At 44.3% G+C, this 13518-nt stretch overlaps 1 protein-coding gene across 1 annotated transcript; it reads left to right on the forward strand.

The window, feature by feature from the left end:
• Positions 1-1035: 1035 nt before the first annotated feature.
• Positions 1036-9563, forward strand: ODC1 (ornithine decarboxylase 1). The gene is made up of 11 exons (XM_035542980.1): positions 1036-1354; positions 3573-3718; positions 3830-4003; positions 4168-4340; positions 4630-4764; positions 4926-5007; positions 5320-5403; positions 6662-6824; positions 6911-7023; positions 7301-7515; positions 9085-9563. The coding sequence occupies exons 2-11, from the start codon at positions 3617-3619 to the stop codon at positions 9224-9226; spliced, it is 1383 nt and encodes a 460-aa protein (XP_035398873.1). The 5' UTR covers positions 1036-1354; positions 3573-3616; the 3' UTR covers positions 9227-9563.
• The last annotated feature ends 3955 nt before the right edge of the window (positions 9564-13518 follow it).

A 13518-nucleotide genomic window follows, 5' to 3' on the forward strand; every position in this document is an offset into this window, starting at 1 on the left:
CTGCTCCCAAGCAGCGTCCTCCTCTCCGAGGGACCCTCGCAGTGTGTGCTGAAGGGGATGCACACAGGGGCTTTTCTCTCCCCCGACCATGGAGCAGGCTGACCTCTGTTTTTCAAGCTACTAAGAGCTCACCGGCTCCTGGGGAATTTTGACATTGTCTTCAATGCCAGCAAGGCGAGATGACTCTATCTATGCCTGTTTTACCATTACATGTTGCCTATAGAACAGATATAGAACCCTTGTATTAAACATAGCGAATAAAAACCTTATAGTCTGCCTCAGTTGTGAGGGCTGAGCTCACGCAGAGGCTGACACCTTGCAGTATCAGGTCTATTTAGGGATGTGTCTGAGAGCACTGGCTTTTTTCAGTTTCTTTTTGGTCTCAGATCCAAAAACATGAAGGACCAGAGCTGCCCCAGCTGCGGGGACAGCAGAGCTGGGCGCTTCACCTCACGGCGCGTGCCTGCGGACGGCTCCTTTTGGTACACGGGGGCTGCTTCCCCCAGCGAAGGCAAATTAGGAAACAGAATTAGGAAACTGAGCTATGTGGTGAGGGTTTCCAGTAACTTCATGAGGTTTTTGGCTACTCGGCCTCCTTTCTCCTCTCTGCTGCGAGGAGCTGTATGCTCTGTAACCTTGCCTTGATGAGGGGCTATTTTAGTTTGTTGCTAAAAGCATGTAATACCACAAAGAAGCTGCATTCAGATGCTTGGAAAACGTGTGGTGAAAGATGCCCAGGATGTATTTTGGAGGCATATCGCTTCCTATCGTGACTGTTTTTGTATGGCAGGGACAACGTATAGCAGGAACTGTGCATTAACAGGGGTGATATATAGCTGCTTTTGCAACGGCAGGGACAAGGCACAGCTGCTTGCGCACTGGAACACCATCTTTTATCTGGAAACCGAGAGAAAAGAAGGAACAAACTGGGGAAACACACACAGAGACACACGCACAGGGCGCAGCCCCCGCCTCCCTGTCAGGGCGGAGCCCCGACGCGCTCAGCGCACCTCAGGGACGGGGCGGGCGGGGCTTAGAGTGGTGGGCGGGGCTTAAGGGAGCGGGCGTGGCTTAGAGCGGCGGGGGGCGTGTCCCTCCCGGCGCGTGCTCCGCGCCGCCGACGTCACAATAGCGGCCGTTCGCGGCCCCGGCCCGGCCGCAGCCGCTCGGGGCTGGTTTGAGCTGGTGCGTTGCCATAGCAACGCCGCCGGGCCTATATATAGGGGCGCCGCGCCGCTGGCACCGCTTTGTCAGACGCGGCCGCGCCGCCGCCGTACCTCCGCTTCCTGCTGCTCCTCCTGCCCCCGCAGCAGGCCCGCCGGGGAGCCGGGCCCCGGCCCGAGGCCTGCCTGAGGTGAGGCCGCGTGGCTGCCGGAGGGCCCTGAGGGGCTGGGTTGGGGCACGAGGAGGGGCTGTGGGGCTGTGGGGAGGGGACGGAGCGTCCATGTGGGGGGGTTGTGGGGTGGCTGAGGGCGGCCCCGTGCCCCGGCGGCCCCTCTCCGGCCGTGCCCGGTGGCGCGGTGGGGACGGGAATGTTCTGGAGCGAGCGGGTCGCCGTCGTTTAGGGTAGTCTCAGGGGCTCTGAGCGCAATCCGGGGAGCAGTAGGCGCTGGGAGGCTCTGCTCCGCATCGGCTGGCTGCGCTGGGTGTGACTGCGCCGTAATTGTGCAATAACGGGGAGATGGGGAGCTTGCGGGAACCTACAGCCCGCTGCGACCACGAAAAGTGCAGCCTGCTTTGGGCTGTGATAGGGAACGTGGTTTGTGTGCTGCTCCACGCAGGGAGGGGGATGTGAACGCCATCATTAAGAATTTAACTTATTAAAAATCCTAGCCAGACCTCCTCGGGCTGCTTTGTGCAAAACTGTAGCATCTTGTTGAAATCATCCCGTGACGAGGTGCAGCCTCTCTCTGTAAGAACAAGTGCCTGAGCAGCTTCCCGAGAAGCGTTTAACTTGCTGGTTTCCGAAAGCCTCTTTGGAAGAACCTTAAGAGCTGACTTTAATCCAGCTTCTGGGAGAATTAACGCCGCATGGGAATGAGAGCGGGGGGAGGATGAGGATTGTTAGGTTTCATTTCATTAGAGTTGGAGTTTAATCTAGTTTGAATCTCAAATCTGATTTGCCTGGTAAGTGAGAAATGATTGAAAAAAAAAAAAAAAAGGAAACTGTCCTTGAGAAGCAGCCCTTGGCAGGGGCAGTTCAGGTGCCATATGTTTCTGAAGGCTGGGATGAAGTTTTATAATCTCTTGCCTAAGTCATTACGTGGTTGAAGTATAATGGATTTTAGTGTACACACTGTATGAAATGAATGATTCTACTGGACTTTGAACCTTGTTAATCAAAAAAATCTGTAAAATGTAACTTAGGTTATCTTGCATGTGTAATAAATGACCTTTTTCAAAAGAGGGCAAGCAGTGATATAACTCAAGATTACTGAATAGTTTACAACTGACATAATCCTCAATCCTAATCTGTACGACTAGATTAAGTAGAAAAAGTGCTGAGAGAAGGCAGAGGGCTGGACACGGTTACATGAAACCATATCTTCCTATGACTCACTGGCAGCCTTGCGCTGCTGAGCTCTTTACAAAGCAGCACACACTCTGCTTGAGCTAACAGTTTGAGCAGGCTGCCGTGCTATATTTGGACTCCCCAGGAAAAGTGACCCAGGTAACTTGCTGTGGACTTGATAGGCTTTGGGTGGCAGAGGAACATGCTTTTGCTTTTTAGTTCTGGGTTTCGGGGGGAGCTTGCTGCCTGGTTTGTTAACCATATGGATTTACTCCAGCCTGCTGTAAAATCCTGTTATAAAGTGTTCCTTGGAATTGCTGTCAAGGCTTTATGTATGCCTGCACACCACAGTTAGGAACCGCTGTTCTCGTGTGTATCTGCCACTCCTGACAGCTGAAGTTTTCTTTTCATGTAGCTTGGTTTCATGTAGCTTGGAGGTCATGGATAGAAGAACAGGGGAGCTCTAAGCACTGGCAGAGCAACTTCAAGGCTACATTAGGTGCAGTTAGAACTGTAGTGAGAGTCCAGATACTCAGTTTGTATTGACCTAGTGAGACTTGTTACTGCTCAGAGGTCAGTAACATGCTCTAATTCTGTCTGTAATAAGTAGCAAACCCTTTCCCCAGAAACTGGTGAGCTACTGTAGCGCTTAAGAGATATTAGAAAAGTGCTGAGTGTGTTGACACAGGCACTAGCCATAACACTAGCAGTAACTCTGCTGTGGAGGTCAAGGAAAAGATGCTGAAAACTTCCAGGGACTGACTAAAAATATTCAATAGCATTTGATTTTTTTAATAGGGTTCAGAACATCATACAGTCTATGAATAGAAGATAAGTTGTCTTCAGTCTAATCTGTTTTGTGGAGTGTCTCTTTGGTTCTGATTAAATGTGATGTCATCTATCTAATGCTGTTAGTGATCACTATAGAAATCATAATTGTCAATTATATGACCACTAAGTAGTGATCATATAATGACTATGGATTTGAAATCTTAAATGCGAACAATAAGACTTCAATGAATTAATGCGTTATTTTTGTTTTGTTTTTTTTCTGTATCAGCAATTCGTACCCAAGTCCTGTGTAAACCCAAAAAGTCAGAAATCATGACTAACTTCAGCAATGAAGAATTTGAATTCACCTTCCTTGATGAAGGCTTTACTGCCAAGGATATCCTTGACCAAAAAATAAATGAAGTGTCATCTTCTGTAAGTATGATAGGAAAATGACAGCATTTCATGGTGCTCTCCTCAGATGCTGATCTCCAAGCTTATCCTGTTATCCATTGGTTGTAACTTTAAGATGTGTATTTGCTCTAGGATGATAAAGATGCCTTCTATGTTGCTGACCTAGGGGATATTGTAAAGAAGCACATGCGGTGGCATAAAGCCCTTCCTCGAGTAACCCCCTTCTATGCTGTCAAATGTAACGACAGCAAAGCTGTAGTGAAGACTCTTGCTGCTCTTGGTGCAGGATTTGATTGTGCCAGTAAGGTAAGATCTGGACTGCGTTCTCATCTGTGGTAGTGATGTGTGGTTTGAGGTGGGTTTGTATCCAGTAAAGCATAACCAAGCACTGTCACTTCAGTTTTATTGATTTGCGTATTCGTCTAGAAATAAAGAATATCCTTCATGAGTGTAATCTGTTCTTTCTTCAGACGGAAATACAGCTGGTACAGAGCATCGGTGTGCCTCCGGAGCGAATAATATATGCAAATCCCTGCAAACAAATATCTCAGATCAAACATGCTGCTAGCAGTGGTGTACAGATGATGACGTTTGATAGTGAAGTAGAACTAATGAAAGTTGCAAGGGCCCATCCAAAAGCCAAGTAAGTTTATTCTGTAGCTCTTTTATAATTCTTGATTGAATTCTTAGGCTAATTAAACAGCTGCTGTTACCAGCAACTTCTTTAGTTAAGAAGTGATATAAAATTATGAGAAAATAAGTCTGCTTTCAGCCAATGAAGTCTATAAGTCTGTAGAGCTTACTGACACTAGGAGGAGACAGACAGGAAAGCTTGCATGCTTAAGTTCGGCCTTATTCTAAAGTTAAAAGTGCCTGGTAATGATGTATTGTGTACTAGAACTTAAACGCTTTGTTTTTTTTCCTGTTTCTAGATTAGTCTTGCGCATCACAACTGATGACTCCAAAGCAGTTTGTCGTCTGAGTGTCAAATTTGGAGCTACGCTTAAGACAAGCAGGCTGCTTCTGGAGCGTGCAAGAGAACTGGACCTTGCCATTGTTGGTGTTAGGTGCGTTGATAACTGCAAAATGCAGTCATACTGAATAAGATTCCTTTAAGTGATTCCTTTCATCTACCTGACAGTAGAGATGCCTTTGCATGTTGTGATTTGAGTTTTGTATAAACTTACTAACTTATAAAACAGCCACTAATATCTTTCTCTTTTTGTAGTTTCCATGTTGGTAGTGGATGTACAGACCCAGAGACATTTGTTCAAGCCATTTCTGATGCCCGCTGTGTGTTCGATATGGGAGTAAGTCTAATTCCGCTTCATCTGGAACTACTACTCAACTGTTTTGGCAAAACTGAATCAATTGTAAAAACCGTTAGAGGGTTAAAAGCTTGTTAAGTCACTAATTTCATGCTGGAGTTCTTGAGGTACTGTCTGGCTGACAGTTCTGCAAAAACGCACCTACAGGTGCAGTAAAATCAGCAGCTCAAATGACTGTTACTTGAACCCAGTGAGTTAGTTCTGTTGCTATATCTTAATAGAATGACTTCATGTTGATTTTTAAGCTGAAAAACTAAACTTTTCTTAACGCTGTTCCACTTAATTTCATTTTAGGCTGAACTTGGCTTCAACATGTATCTGCTTGACATCGGTGGTGGCTTCCCTGGCTCTGAAGATGTCAAGCTTAAGTTTGAAGAGGTATAGCTTTGCTAAGAACTTCTTGGGTTGTGGGATCTTTTTGAATGTCATTCTGCATTAAGCGAAATACTGTTCTTCTCTTACGTTTTTTCATGGCAATATAATTTGTGTGGTCAGAAATTGAGTTTTAGAGGAGAGGGGAATGTATCTGACAACTGGAAATTAGATTCGCTCATAAAATAGAGCTGAACGACTACATGAACAAGCAGAGGTATCAAACTTGTAAAGCAAGCTTTAATTATGGACTGGAGAATGAGCTGAAAGAAGTTTATGCCAGTGAGGAGGATCTTCAGACATTCTAGATAAGTTAAGCTTTCAGCTGGGAGGAAAAGGTAGTCCCGAACCCATATGGTTCTGAGTGGCATGAGCGTTGTTGCAGCCAACAGGTCAGTGTCTGATCTGTTTTGATCAAAAAAAGCACATCCAAATGCTGGTTATAATTACGTAGTTTGCTTTCACACAAATACTTGTGTTTTTAGGAGAGACAAGGTGGCTGGATATTAATAGGACTAACTTAAAGCAGTGTTGTCAGAATACCTGCCGGTCTAAAGTGGTGTTAAACGATATTACAGGTTTACACAAGGAGAGAGCAAATAGATTCCACAAAGTGAATTTTCTGCTAATAACATGGGCTAATGTTACCTCACTTGTTACGTCCCTTAATGCAAGTTGGCTTCTCCTAGCGTAGTATTGGCTTATGCAAAGCATCAAGAGCAAGTGATGATGTCACTGGGCTCCATGGCGTAATGCAGTTGTGTAGCAGTTGGAGGCAGCTTCATCACTGGTAACTTCAGAACTTGGCAGTAAGAGTGTTCATGAAGGCGACATGATTTCAAAGGTGATGACAAAGATTTCTGTAGTCTTAAAATCCTGTGAGATTACTTCTTTAGGATGCAGTGAACTGGGGATGTTGCATGATTAGCAGAACCAGAAGTGGACTAGAAATTGAAGTTGAAGGACAGTGACTTGTTGGTCACTAATGCTGGTTTAGTGAATCTAGGAGGGATGACTTCGCTTAAACTTAAGTGACCAAACAGTGCATGTATAACTTTTTAAGCTGCAAGTGTCTGCTTTTATTTTCTTAAACTTTGAAAATGTAATAAAGTAAAGGCTATCGATATAGTTAGCTACTTGCATATTTTAATCCATGTTTGACTAGCATATTATGCTGAGCATGAAAGAATGACTTCATCCCAGACTTAAAACAGCATCTGAGTAGCTGCTGAAACAGTAATATGTGCAACTGATTACTCCCTAGATCACAAGTGTAATCAACCCAGCACTGGATAAATACTTTCCTTTGGATTCCGGAATAAAAATTATTGCAGAGCCAGGAAGATATTATGTTGCATCAGCATTCACACTGGCAGTCAATATCATTGCCAAAAAAATTGTGTTAAAGGAGCAAACAGGTTCTGATGGTATGTAAATTTAGACTTAACGTTACTTCAAGCCCAACTGTATGTGTCTTTTCAAGCATTCTAACTGGTGGCTCTACTTCTTCCAGATGAAGACGATGTGAACGACAAAACGCTTATGTACTATGTGAATGACGGAGTCTATGGATCGTTCAACTGCATCTTGTATGACCACGCACATGTTAAACCAGTTCTGCAGAAGGTACGGTAGTTCAGAAGTATCTCATGCTTGTAGCTTGGCTGTAGGAAATCCTCTTCACCGGAGTCGATTCTGTTCACTGCTCCCTTCACATAGACAATTTGGCAATAAACTTACGAAGCATGCAGCAGAAGTAATTTGGAGCCAAGGGTGTAGAAGGAACTGCAATCAGCTCTTCCTCCTCTTAGAGAAGAAATGGAATGCTGTGCATGTATCAATTATGATGTTACTTCTGGAAGCTCTGTTTTGGCTGTCAAACTAATTATACTCTTTCCTTTAGCGGCCTAAGCCAGACGACAACTGCTATTCCTGCAGCATATGGGGACCAACATGCGATGGCCTCGATCGTATTGTTGAGCGCTTTAACATGCCAGAGCTGCAAGTTGGTGACTGGATCCTGTTTGAAAACATGGGCGCCTATACTGTTGCAGCAGCTTCTACTTTCAATGGATTCCAGAGGCCAACAATACATTATGTGATGTCAAGACCAGCATGGTTAGTAACTGAAATGTGTGGTGATAACTTGATCCATCAAGTACTTTTGGTACAGAAACCGTAGCTTGAGTCAGTTGGCTGTTCCTTAACAAACAGGGCCACAGGTGTGGTGCTGCAGTCCTTGGAAAACTTCATTTTGGTGTGGAGGGCAATGCCTTGGAAGGCTTCTCCTACATTAGTAGAACAATCAGTGCTACCAGTTACGTTTTTTCTCTGATCTACTTTTGTCTAGAAGCCCTTTTAAAGGGACAATGCTAGGAGTTTTTTCATTAACTTGGGTTTCTAGCTTGTCTTTCTGTGGTACAACAGAGTGATTACAGATTCTGTAGCTAGTTTTTCTGACCAGCAGTCAGTCACCACTCTGCTACTATGCTGTCTTCTAAACTGACAGCTTGCTAAGTCCTGACTGTAAGGAACAGGAATATAAAACCAGTTCTTACCTGTGCAGCTTCACAGTGTGTTCTGTTCGAGAGCTGTTTGTTGACTTAGGTTGCGCTCTGGCTCATTGCTTAAAGCAGTGTGTTAGATCTCCACAGAGGAAGTTACCGCTCAGGTAAGCGAGGAAAGCAGGGTTACCTCTCGAGTACCGGCACACTGTGACATTGCACTTCTTTGTAAGGAGTAGTTGAAAGTAACCTGGATGCTCTTCTGTGTGAGACAAGGTAATGGATTGAGTCTTCTATAAAAGTCTTTTTTCATAAGAGGAAGTCCCTGTCTCTGTACTGAAGTTTGCCTGTTAAAGTGATGGAAAGCATTTGGGCAGCAGAATTGCCCAAAAGCATGATTAACTTCGGTAGCAGATTCTTCCCAGACTTTCTGAAAAACTTCAATCTGGGGGAGTTCTGACTCTAAAAGTAAGAGGAAGTTTCCTCCATTCTCCTGTTAGCCTTGCCTTGTGTATAAGCAAGAGTTGTATTTTCTTTTCTTTTTCCCTTTCACGACACCTTCAGTCAACTGGAACACTCCCTAAGCCACATGAAGCTTTAGGCTTCCTGTAAGAGTCCAGACTTGTCTGGCTGAACTACAGATGGCTCTGCAGAAGAGTAATTGGCTTGTTCAGTGTAGCACTGTGTGTCTGTTAAGATGTAATGCTTGAGCTTGGGGCATATTGAACTTGAATAAGCCAATGTAACTGTTGCCCAAGGCTGCAGCACTCTTTGTACCCCATATGACCCCTTAGGTGTCTGTTTGTTTGTTTGTTTTTCTTTTTTCTTTTTTTTCCAAACAAGAGTACTAGTATAAGCTGCTCCTTAACTGTAGGGAATGTATTAGTGAGGTTATGCTGCAGATCTCCTTAGCATAGGCAAAAGCTTTTTGCTATATATTTATGTATGTGTACAGCTAAATTCATGGCTTTTAACTGAAGGGTGTAAAGGACAAGATGCTTACATAGGTTGAAGTAAAAGGTAAGAATGTATACCACATGGGCAGCTGTACGGTAAAACAGCTTCACCTTGCATGTAGTGTAAGATAACAAGGTCAAAATTCACTTACCTGAAGTTCTGTAGCTGTCAGTAACCAAAATGTTCTCTTATATAGACTTGACTTTTGCTGTTTTCTTCCTTCCAGGCAACTAATGCAGCAGATTAAGGAGCAAGGGTTCCTAGCTGAAGTGGAGGAGCAGGATGTTGCTAGTCTGCCACTCTCTTGTGCCTGGGAAAGCGGAATCGAATATCCAGCGACTTGTGCTTCAGCTAGTATTAATGTATAGATAATATTTAGTAACTAACTGCAAGTTTAGTCATTGAATTTAGGGCATTTGGGGGACCATTAACTTAATTCTTGCTAGAATTTTTAAGTGTTTTTTTTTAAAGTTTAGGTTTGGCATAAATGCAACAAAAATGACTAGGAGATGGGTCACATTTATCTGTGTTCCTATGGAAACTATTTGAATATTGTTTTATATGGATTTTTATTCACTTTTCATGTATGCTACTAAAGACTGACCCTCAACTGTCAAACAAGTATTTGTAGCTTGTGTATGGCAGAATGGGCTAAGCTTAGTGTTTTGTGACCTACCTGTTTTAAAATAAAGTATATTGAAATAAGTGGCCACGTTTGGTTAATCTGCAGCAAATTTCTCTTAGATGGCTCTTGCCATGCACACAAAGAGTGGGAGTTGCTCTACACCAGCATGCTAGGAAGGTTAAGGCAGACCACGTGCTGTGAGCCCTTAGCCTCTGAAATTGTGAGTAACAAAACTAGCAGCTCTCCAAGCTTCCCGATGTTACTGAGGTAAAGAAACCCCATAATGGGTAGGGAAGTTAGCTTGTTTCTTTTCCTATATGCGACCTCAAAAGTTTAACTAACAGCATAATATCGTGCAACTTCCCGTAGGATCACACTTGTTTTTAGCTGTTGAACATGGGGTTAACAGTAGCGTATAGCAAGTAAACCATGCGGGTTTTATTCATATTGGTCTACAATGGGTATAAATTGCTTTGGCCAGACATAATGACTACATCATATCTAGTTAGTAATGACAGAATACAGCACAGGCTCCGTGGTTGCCATTGACAAGTTGCTTGTTACATATTGAAGGATTAAAATACATACGTTCAGGCTCTTACCTTTTCCCACTGTGTGGCTGACTATAGTACAATATTACTTGTGTTTGACACTTGTTGTTGTTCAGGGCTTTAGTATAAAATAGGCAAGGGATGAGACTACATCCTTTGTGCATGCAATACAATTAGAAGTTTATAATAAATATTTATTATTCAGGGAAAATACATAAGCTTCAGTTTTTAGAGTAGATGTGATAACTAAGTCGTAACCAGTAAGAGCCATTATAGGGTATGTCTGCTTACTGGAATAGAGCATTCTGACTTATACCTAACTCGATGCTAGTTTACTGCCACTTCTTAGGCTAAAACAGTAAAATATTTGCAGCGTCCTCTGCAGGTCCCAGGTCTGTTCTGTTGGCCAGAAGGCCCTGGACTGCTGGCATACCTTAAATGCCTCCTGTAGTGTAAAGGAAAACCTTAACTTCACTAAATCAGTATGTAAATCCTTAACATGTTAAGTTAAATTTAAAAGGTCAGCTGAGGGGTTGCATTGCTGATAAACAGGGGATCTAGCAAGATAAGAAATACAAAGCTGTTTTCCTAAAGGTAGCTGTGAAAGCTTATGTTTAATCTTCATCCTGTGCTTTCAGCTGGGCCTCAACTCTCCACTAGCTGAATGAGCTGGGTAAACAGGAGCAAGTTACTCATTCCTGTTTCTCTTGAAGCAGCTGAGCTGAAGTCATGTTTTGTTTTTTGAAGCTGCTTCACTCCTAGCTTCAACCTTGTGACTGAAATAGCACTTGCCTTAATTCTCATGCATACAGGAGCCAGCCATTTGGCTACTGCCGTACCCTTCTGCAAACTGCAGTACATGCATACAGGAGAGTGACAGCCTGTGTCTGATGCCAAAGAAACTCCCTGCGACCAAACCAGGATTTTCATTTTAGCTTCTACAGATTCACAGAAATGTGATTCCTAGTGTGAAAGCAGAAGTAATGAATGGTAACCAAAAGTTAGTACTGTGACAATTTCACATCTAAATCTTGCTCTGTAACAGGTAAGTGTGTTTGAACCGTGGAGAAAAAACCAGCACATAGATAGTCAAAGTACTCCTGGAAGGTCTGCAGGTGTCTGAGGGAACTGTTGGTAAGCCTGTCCGTTGGAACGGGGACAGAAGAGCCAGATGTACGGCTGTTGTGAGACCCTAGGTGATAACAGCTGCGCTATCAGCCGCTGCCAGCATCCATTCTCTTGCCCCGATGGGGCACAATCTGGCCTCCTCCACTCTCAGCCAGTGGAGGCTGTTCCCAGCAGGTAGTTTGCACACAATAGGGTGTGGAAGCTAATTAGTAAGCTGCCTGAGAGGAATTTGTCAGGCTGCCAATTAGTTTCTTGATCTGCACTTAACTCGATTAGTTGTTTTAGCTGTTTCAATGTCTTTTGTCTCAAAATTCCATCTGCTTCTCTCTGCTGGAGGCCGGAACAGTGGCAACGTGCTAAGCATTTTGATGAGCTTGGTGATGTTCCCTAGAAGAGATGTAGCTGGCCTCAGCTCTTCACCTTCTACAACAGGTATGTCGTAGCTTCAGCTGGTGCTCTGTAAGACACGAGTAAGGAGAAGAATATCTAGTGCTTAAAAAAACTGTTAGTTTCTTTGTGCATCTTTTTTGTAAAAAATCAATGGGTTTTACTAGGTTATTGCTAATACTTGTAGGAATAATAAATCTTCACAGTAACAGTGGTGTGGTTTTAAGCAGGACACAACTTTGTCATTTTAATTTGGATTGTGTTGAGCAGATGTTCTGGGCTTTCAGGTACTGCCCGTATAAACCTGTCTGTTTGATCTCACAGCAGCCATAGCCCAACTTCCATAGGATCTTAGTGCTCCATTTCCACTTTTTATAGACATTAAAATACCTGAAGTGACAGCAATCTGTCGCGTGCTAAATGAGGCCGTCCTGACTGTGGGGATTACCTGTGTACCATCCACACTGGGAATATGTTTATTACAGCAAAGGTGTAACAAAATCTGCAGTGAACTGCTGGGGTTTGTTTTGCTTTCCTTTCCCCAAGTCTTGAGCCATCAGAGCCTTTGCTCTATTTTGCAACATCCATTGATAAAATCTGCTTGTCCTAACTGCACACCTTAGGCTTTCTCCGGGGAGGTATAACTGTCTGATACGGGAGGGAAGGAGGAGCTGCGTCCCAAAAAACCTGAGGTCAGCTGCAAGTGTATTATAAGCAGTTCAACAAGTATGAGAGGTACAACGCAGCTCTCCTGCTCCAAATGTTCCTGGTGGTCACTGCTCTCATAAACACCAGTGGCAGTGTCTGGTCATTTGGGGTCGCTCTTGGAAAGAAGGGGGCAATACCTCAATGAAATACAAACCCATTTCCCTGAGATGAGGGCATGGCTTCTCAGCGCCCCGTTCCTCACTGAGTGGTGAAGCCGCCTGAGGTCTGAAACAAACCTAGCTGAGACTCCTTCCATAAACCCACCTGTGGCTCTGCCGGGCCTGTACCGGAGTCAGCCGACAACCTTTGGTGCAAAAGTGGTTTTATATTAAAAAAAAGAAAGAAATAGTTGAGAAACACTGATCCTCTAAAACTGCATCCCCCATCCTGGCAGCTGGAAAAGCAACGGTGGGAGCGTCAGCGAGGGTGGAGAATGCTGGAGCAGACGGGGAGCGGACTGTAAGAGACAAGCAGGTAGTGTGCTGTGGAGCTGAACTTCCTTACGCTATGCATGAGCACTTAACTCACAATTAAGCTGCTAACTTGTAGGCTGCACATCATAACACATGCCTTTCAGACAAGAGGTAGGTGAGTGCAAGTCACCTTAAGCCTGTAGAGCTGCTCTGGGCAGGCACCGCACAGCTCCTGCAGGCTCCAGGAACAAAGCTGGGGCTGGGGGAGAGCTGCGCACCTCACAGACCTCCCCACTAGCGAGTGTTACCGCTTAAAGCGGTCTTTCGCGGCCAAACACAGCATCAATTTGTAGTGAGACTGAAAGGGAAAGATTTTCCTTACCAGATCGAAACCAACCCTCTTCCCCCTCCCCAATAAAATAAAATCATTACTCAAAAGCATTGTGTGAAGATCTTAGATCACTACGTTATTTGACTGTCAAAAAGGAAAAGGACATCAGCAATTGCAATGGCAATAATTATTAATTTTCTCTTGAAATAAGCATTGACTGGTGCCAGAAGAAGTACGAGTGATTTCCTTCACGGAAGTGCCCCTGGTTTGGCCATGTATCACCTGGCATTGAAGGCAGTTGGTGTCTCATCGGCTCTGCTGTGGTTTCAGTATTGTCATGGTTTTGGCTGGGATAGAGTTAATTTTCTTCGTAGAGGCTTGCATGGTGCTGTGCTTTGGGTTTAGGATGAGAATGATGCAGACAGCACAGGGGTGGTTGAGCTTTGCAGAGCAGTGCTCACACTGCCCAGGGCTGTTCTGCTCCTCGCGCTGCCCTGCCAGCGAGGTGCCTGGGGGG

Source organism: Cygnus atratus, chromosome 3 (genome assembly GCF_013377495.2).
Source record: "Cygnus atratus isolate AKBS03 ecotype Queensland, Australia chromosome 3, CAtr_DNAZoo_HiC_assembly, whole genome shotgun sequence".
Taxonomy (NCBI): Eukaryota; Metazoa; Chordata; class Aves; order Anseriformes; family Anatidae; genus Cygnus; species Cygnus atratus.

Coding starts and splice junctions, on each gene's coding strand:
- ODC1 (XM_035542980.1), top strand. CDS start 3,617: ATGACTAACTTCAGCAATGAAGAATTTGAATTCACCTTCCTTGATGAA. Junction 6,825..6,910: donor GGAGCAAACAGGTTCTGATG/GTATGTAAATTT, acceptor TACTTCTTCCAG/ATGAAGACGATGTGAACGAC. Junction 7,024..7,300: donor TTAAACCAGTTCTGCAGAAG/GTACGGTAGTTC, acceptor TCTTTCCTTTAG/CGGCCTAAGCCAGACGACAA.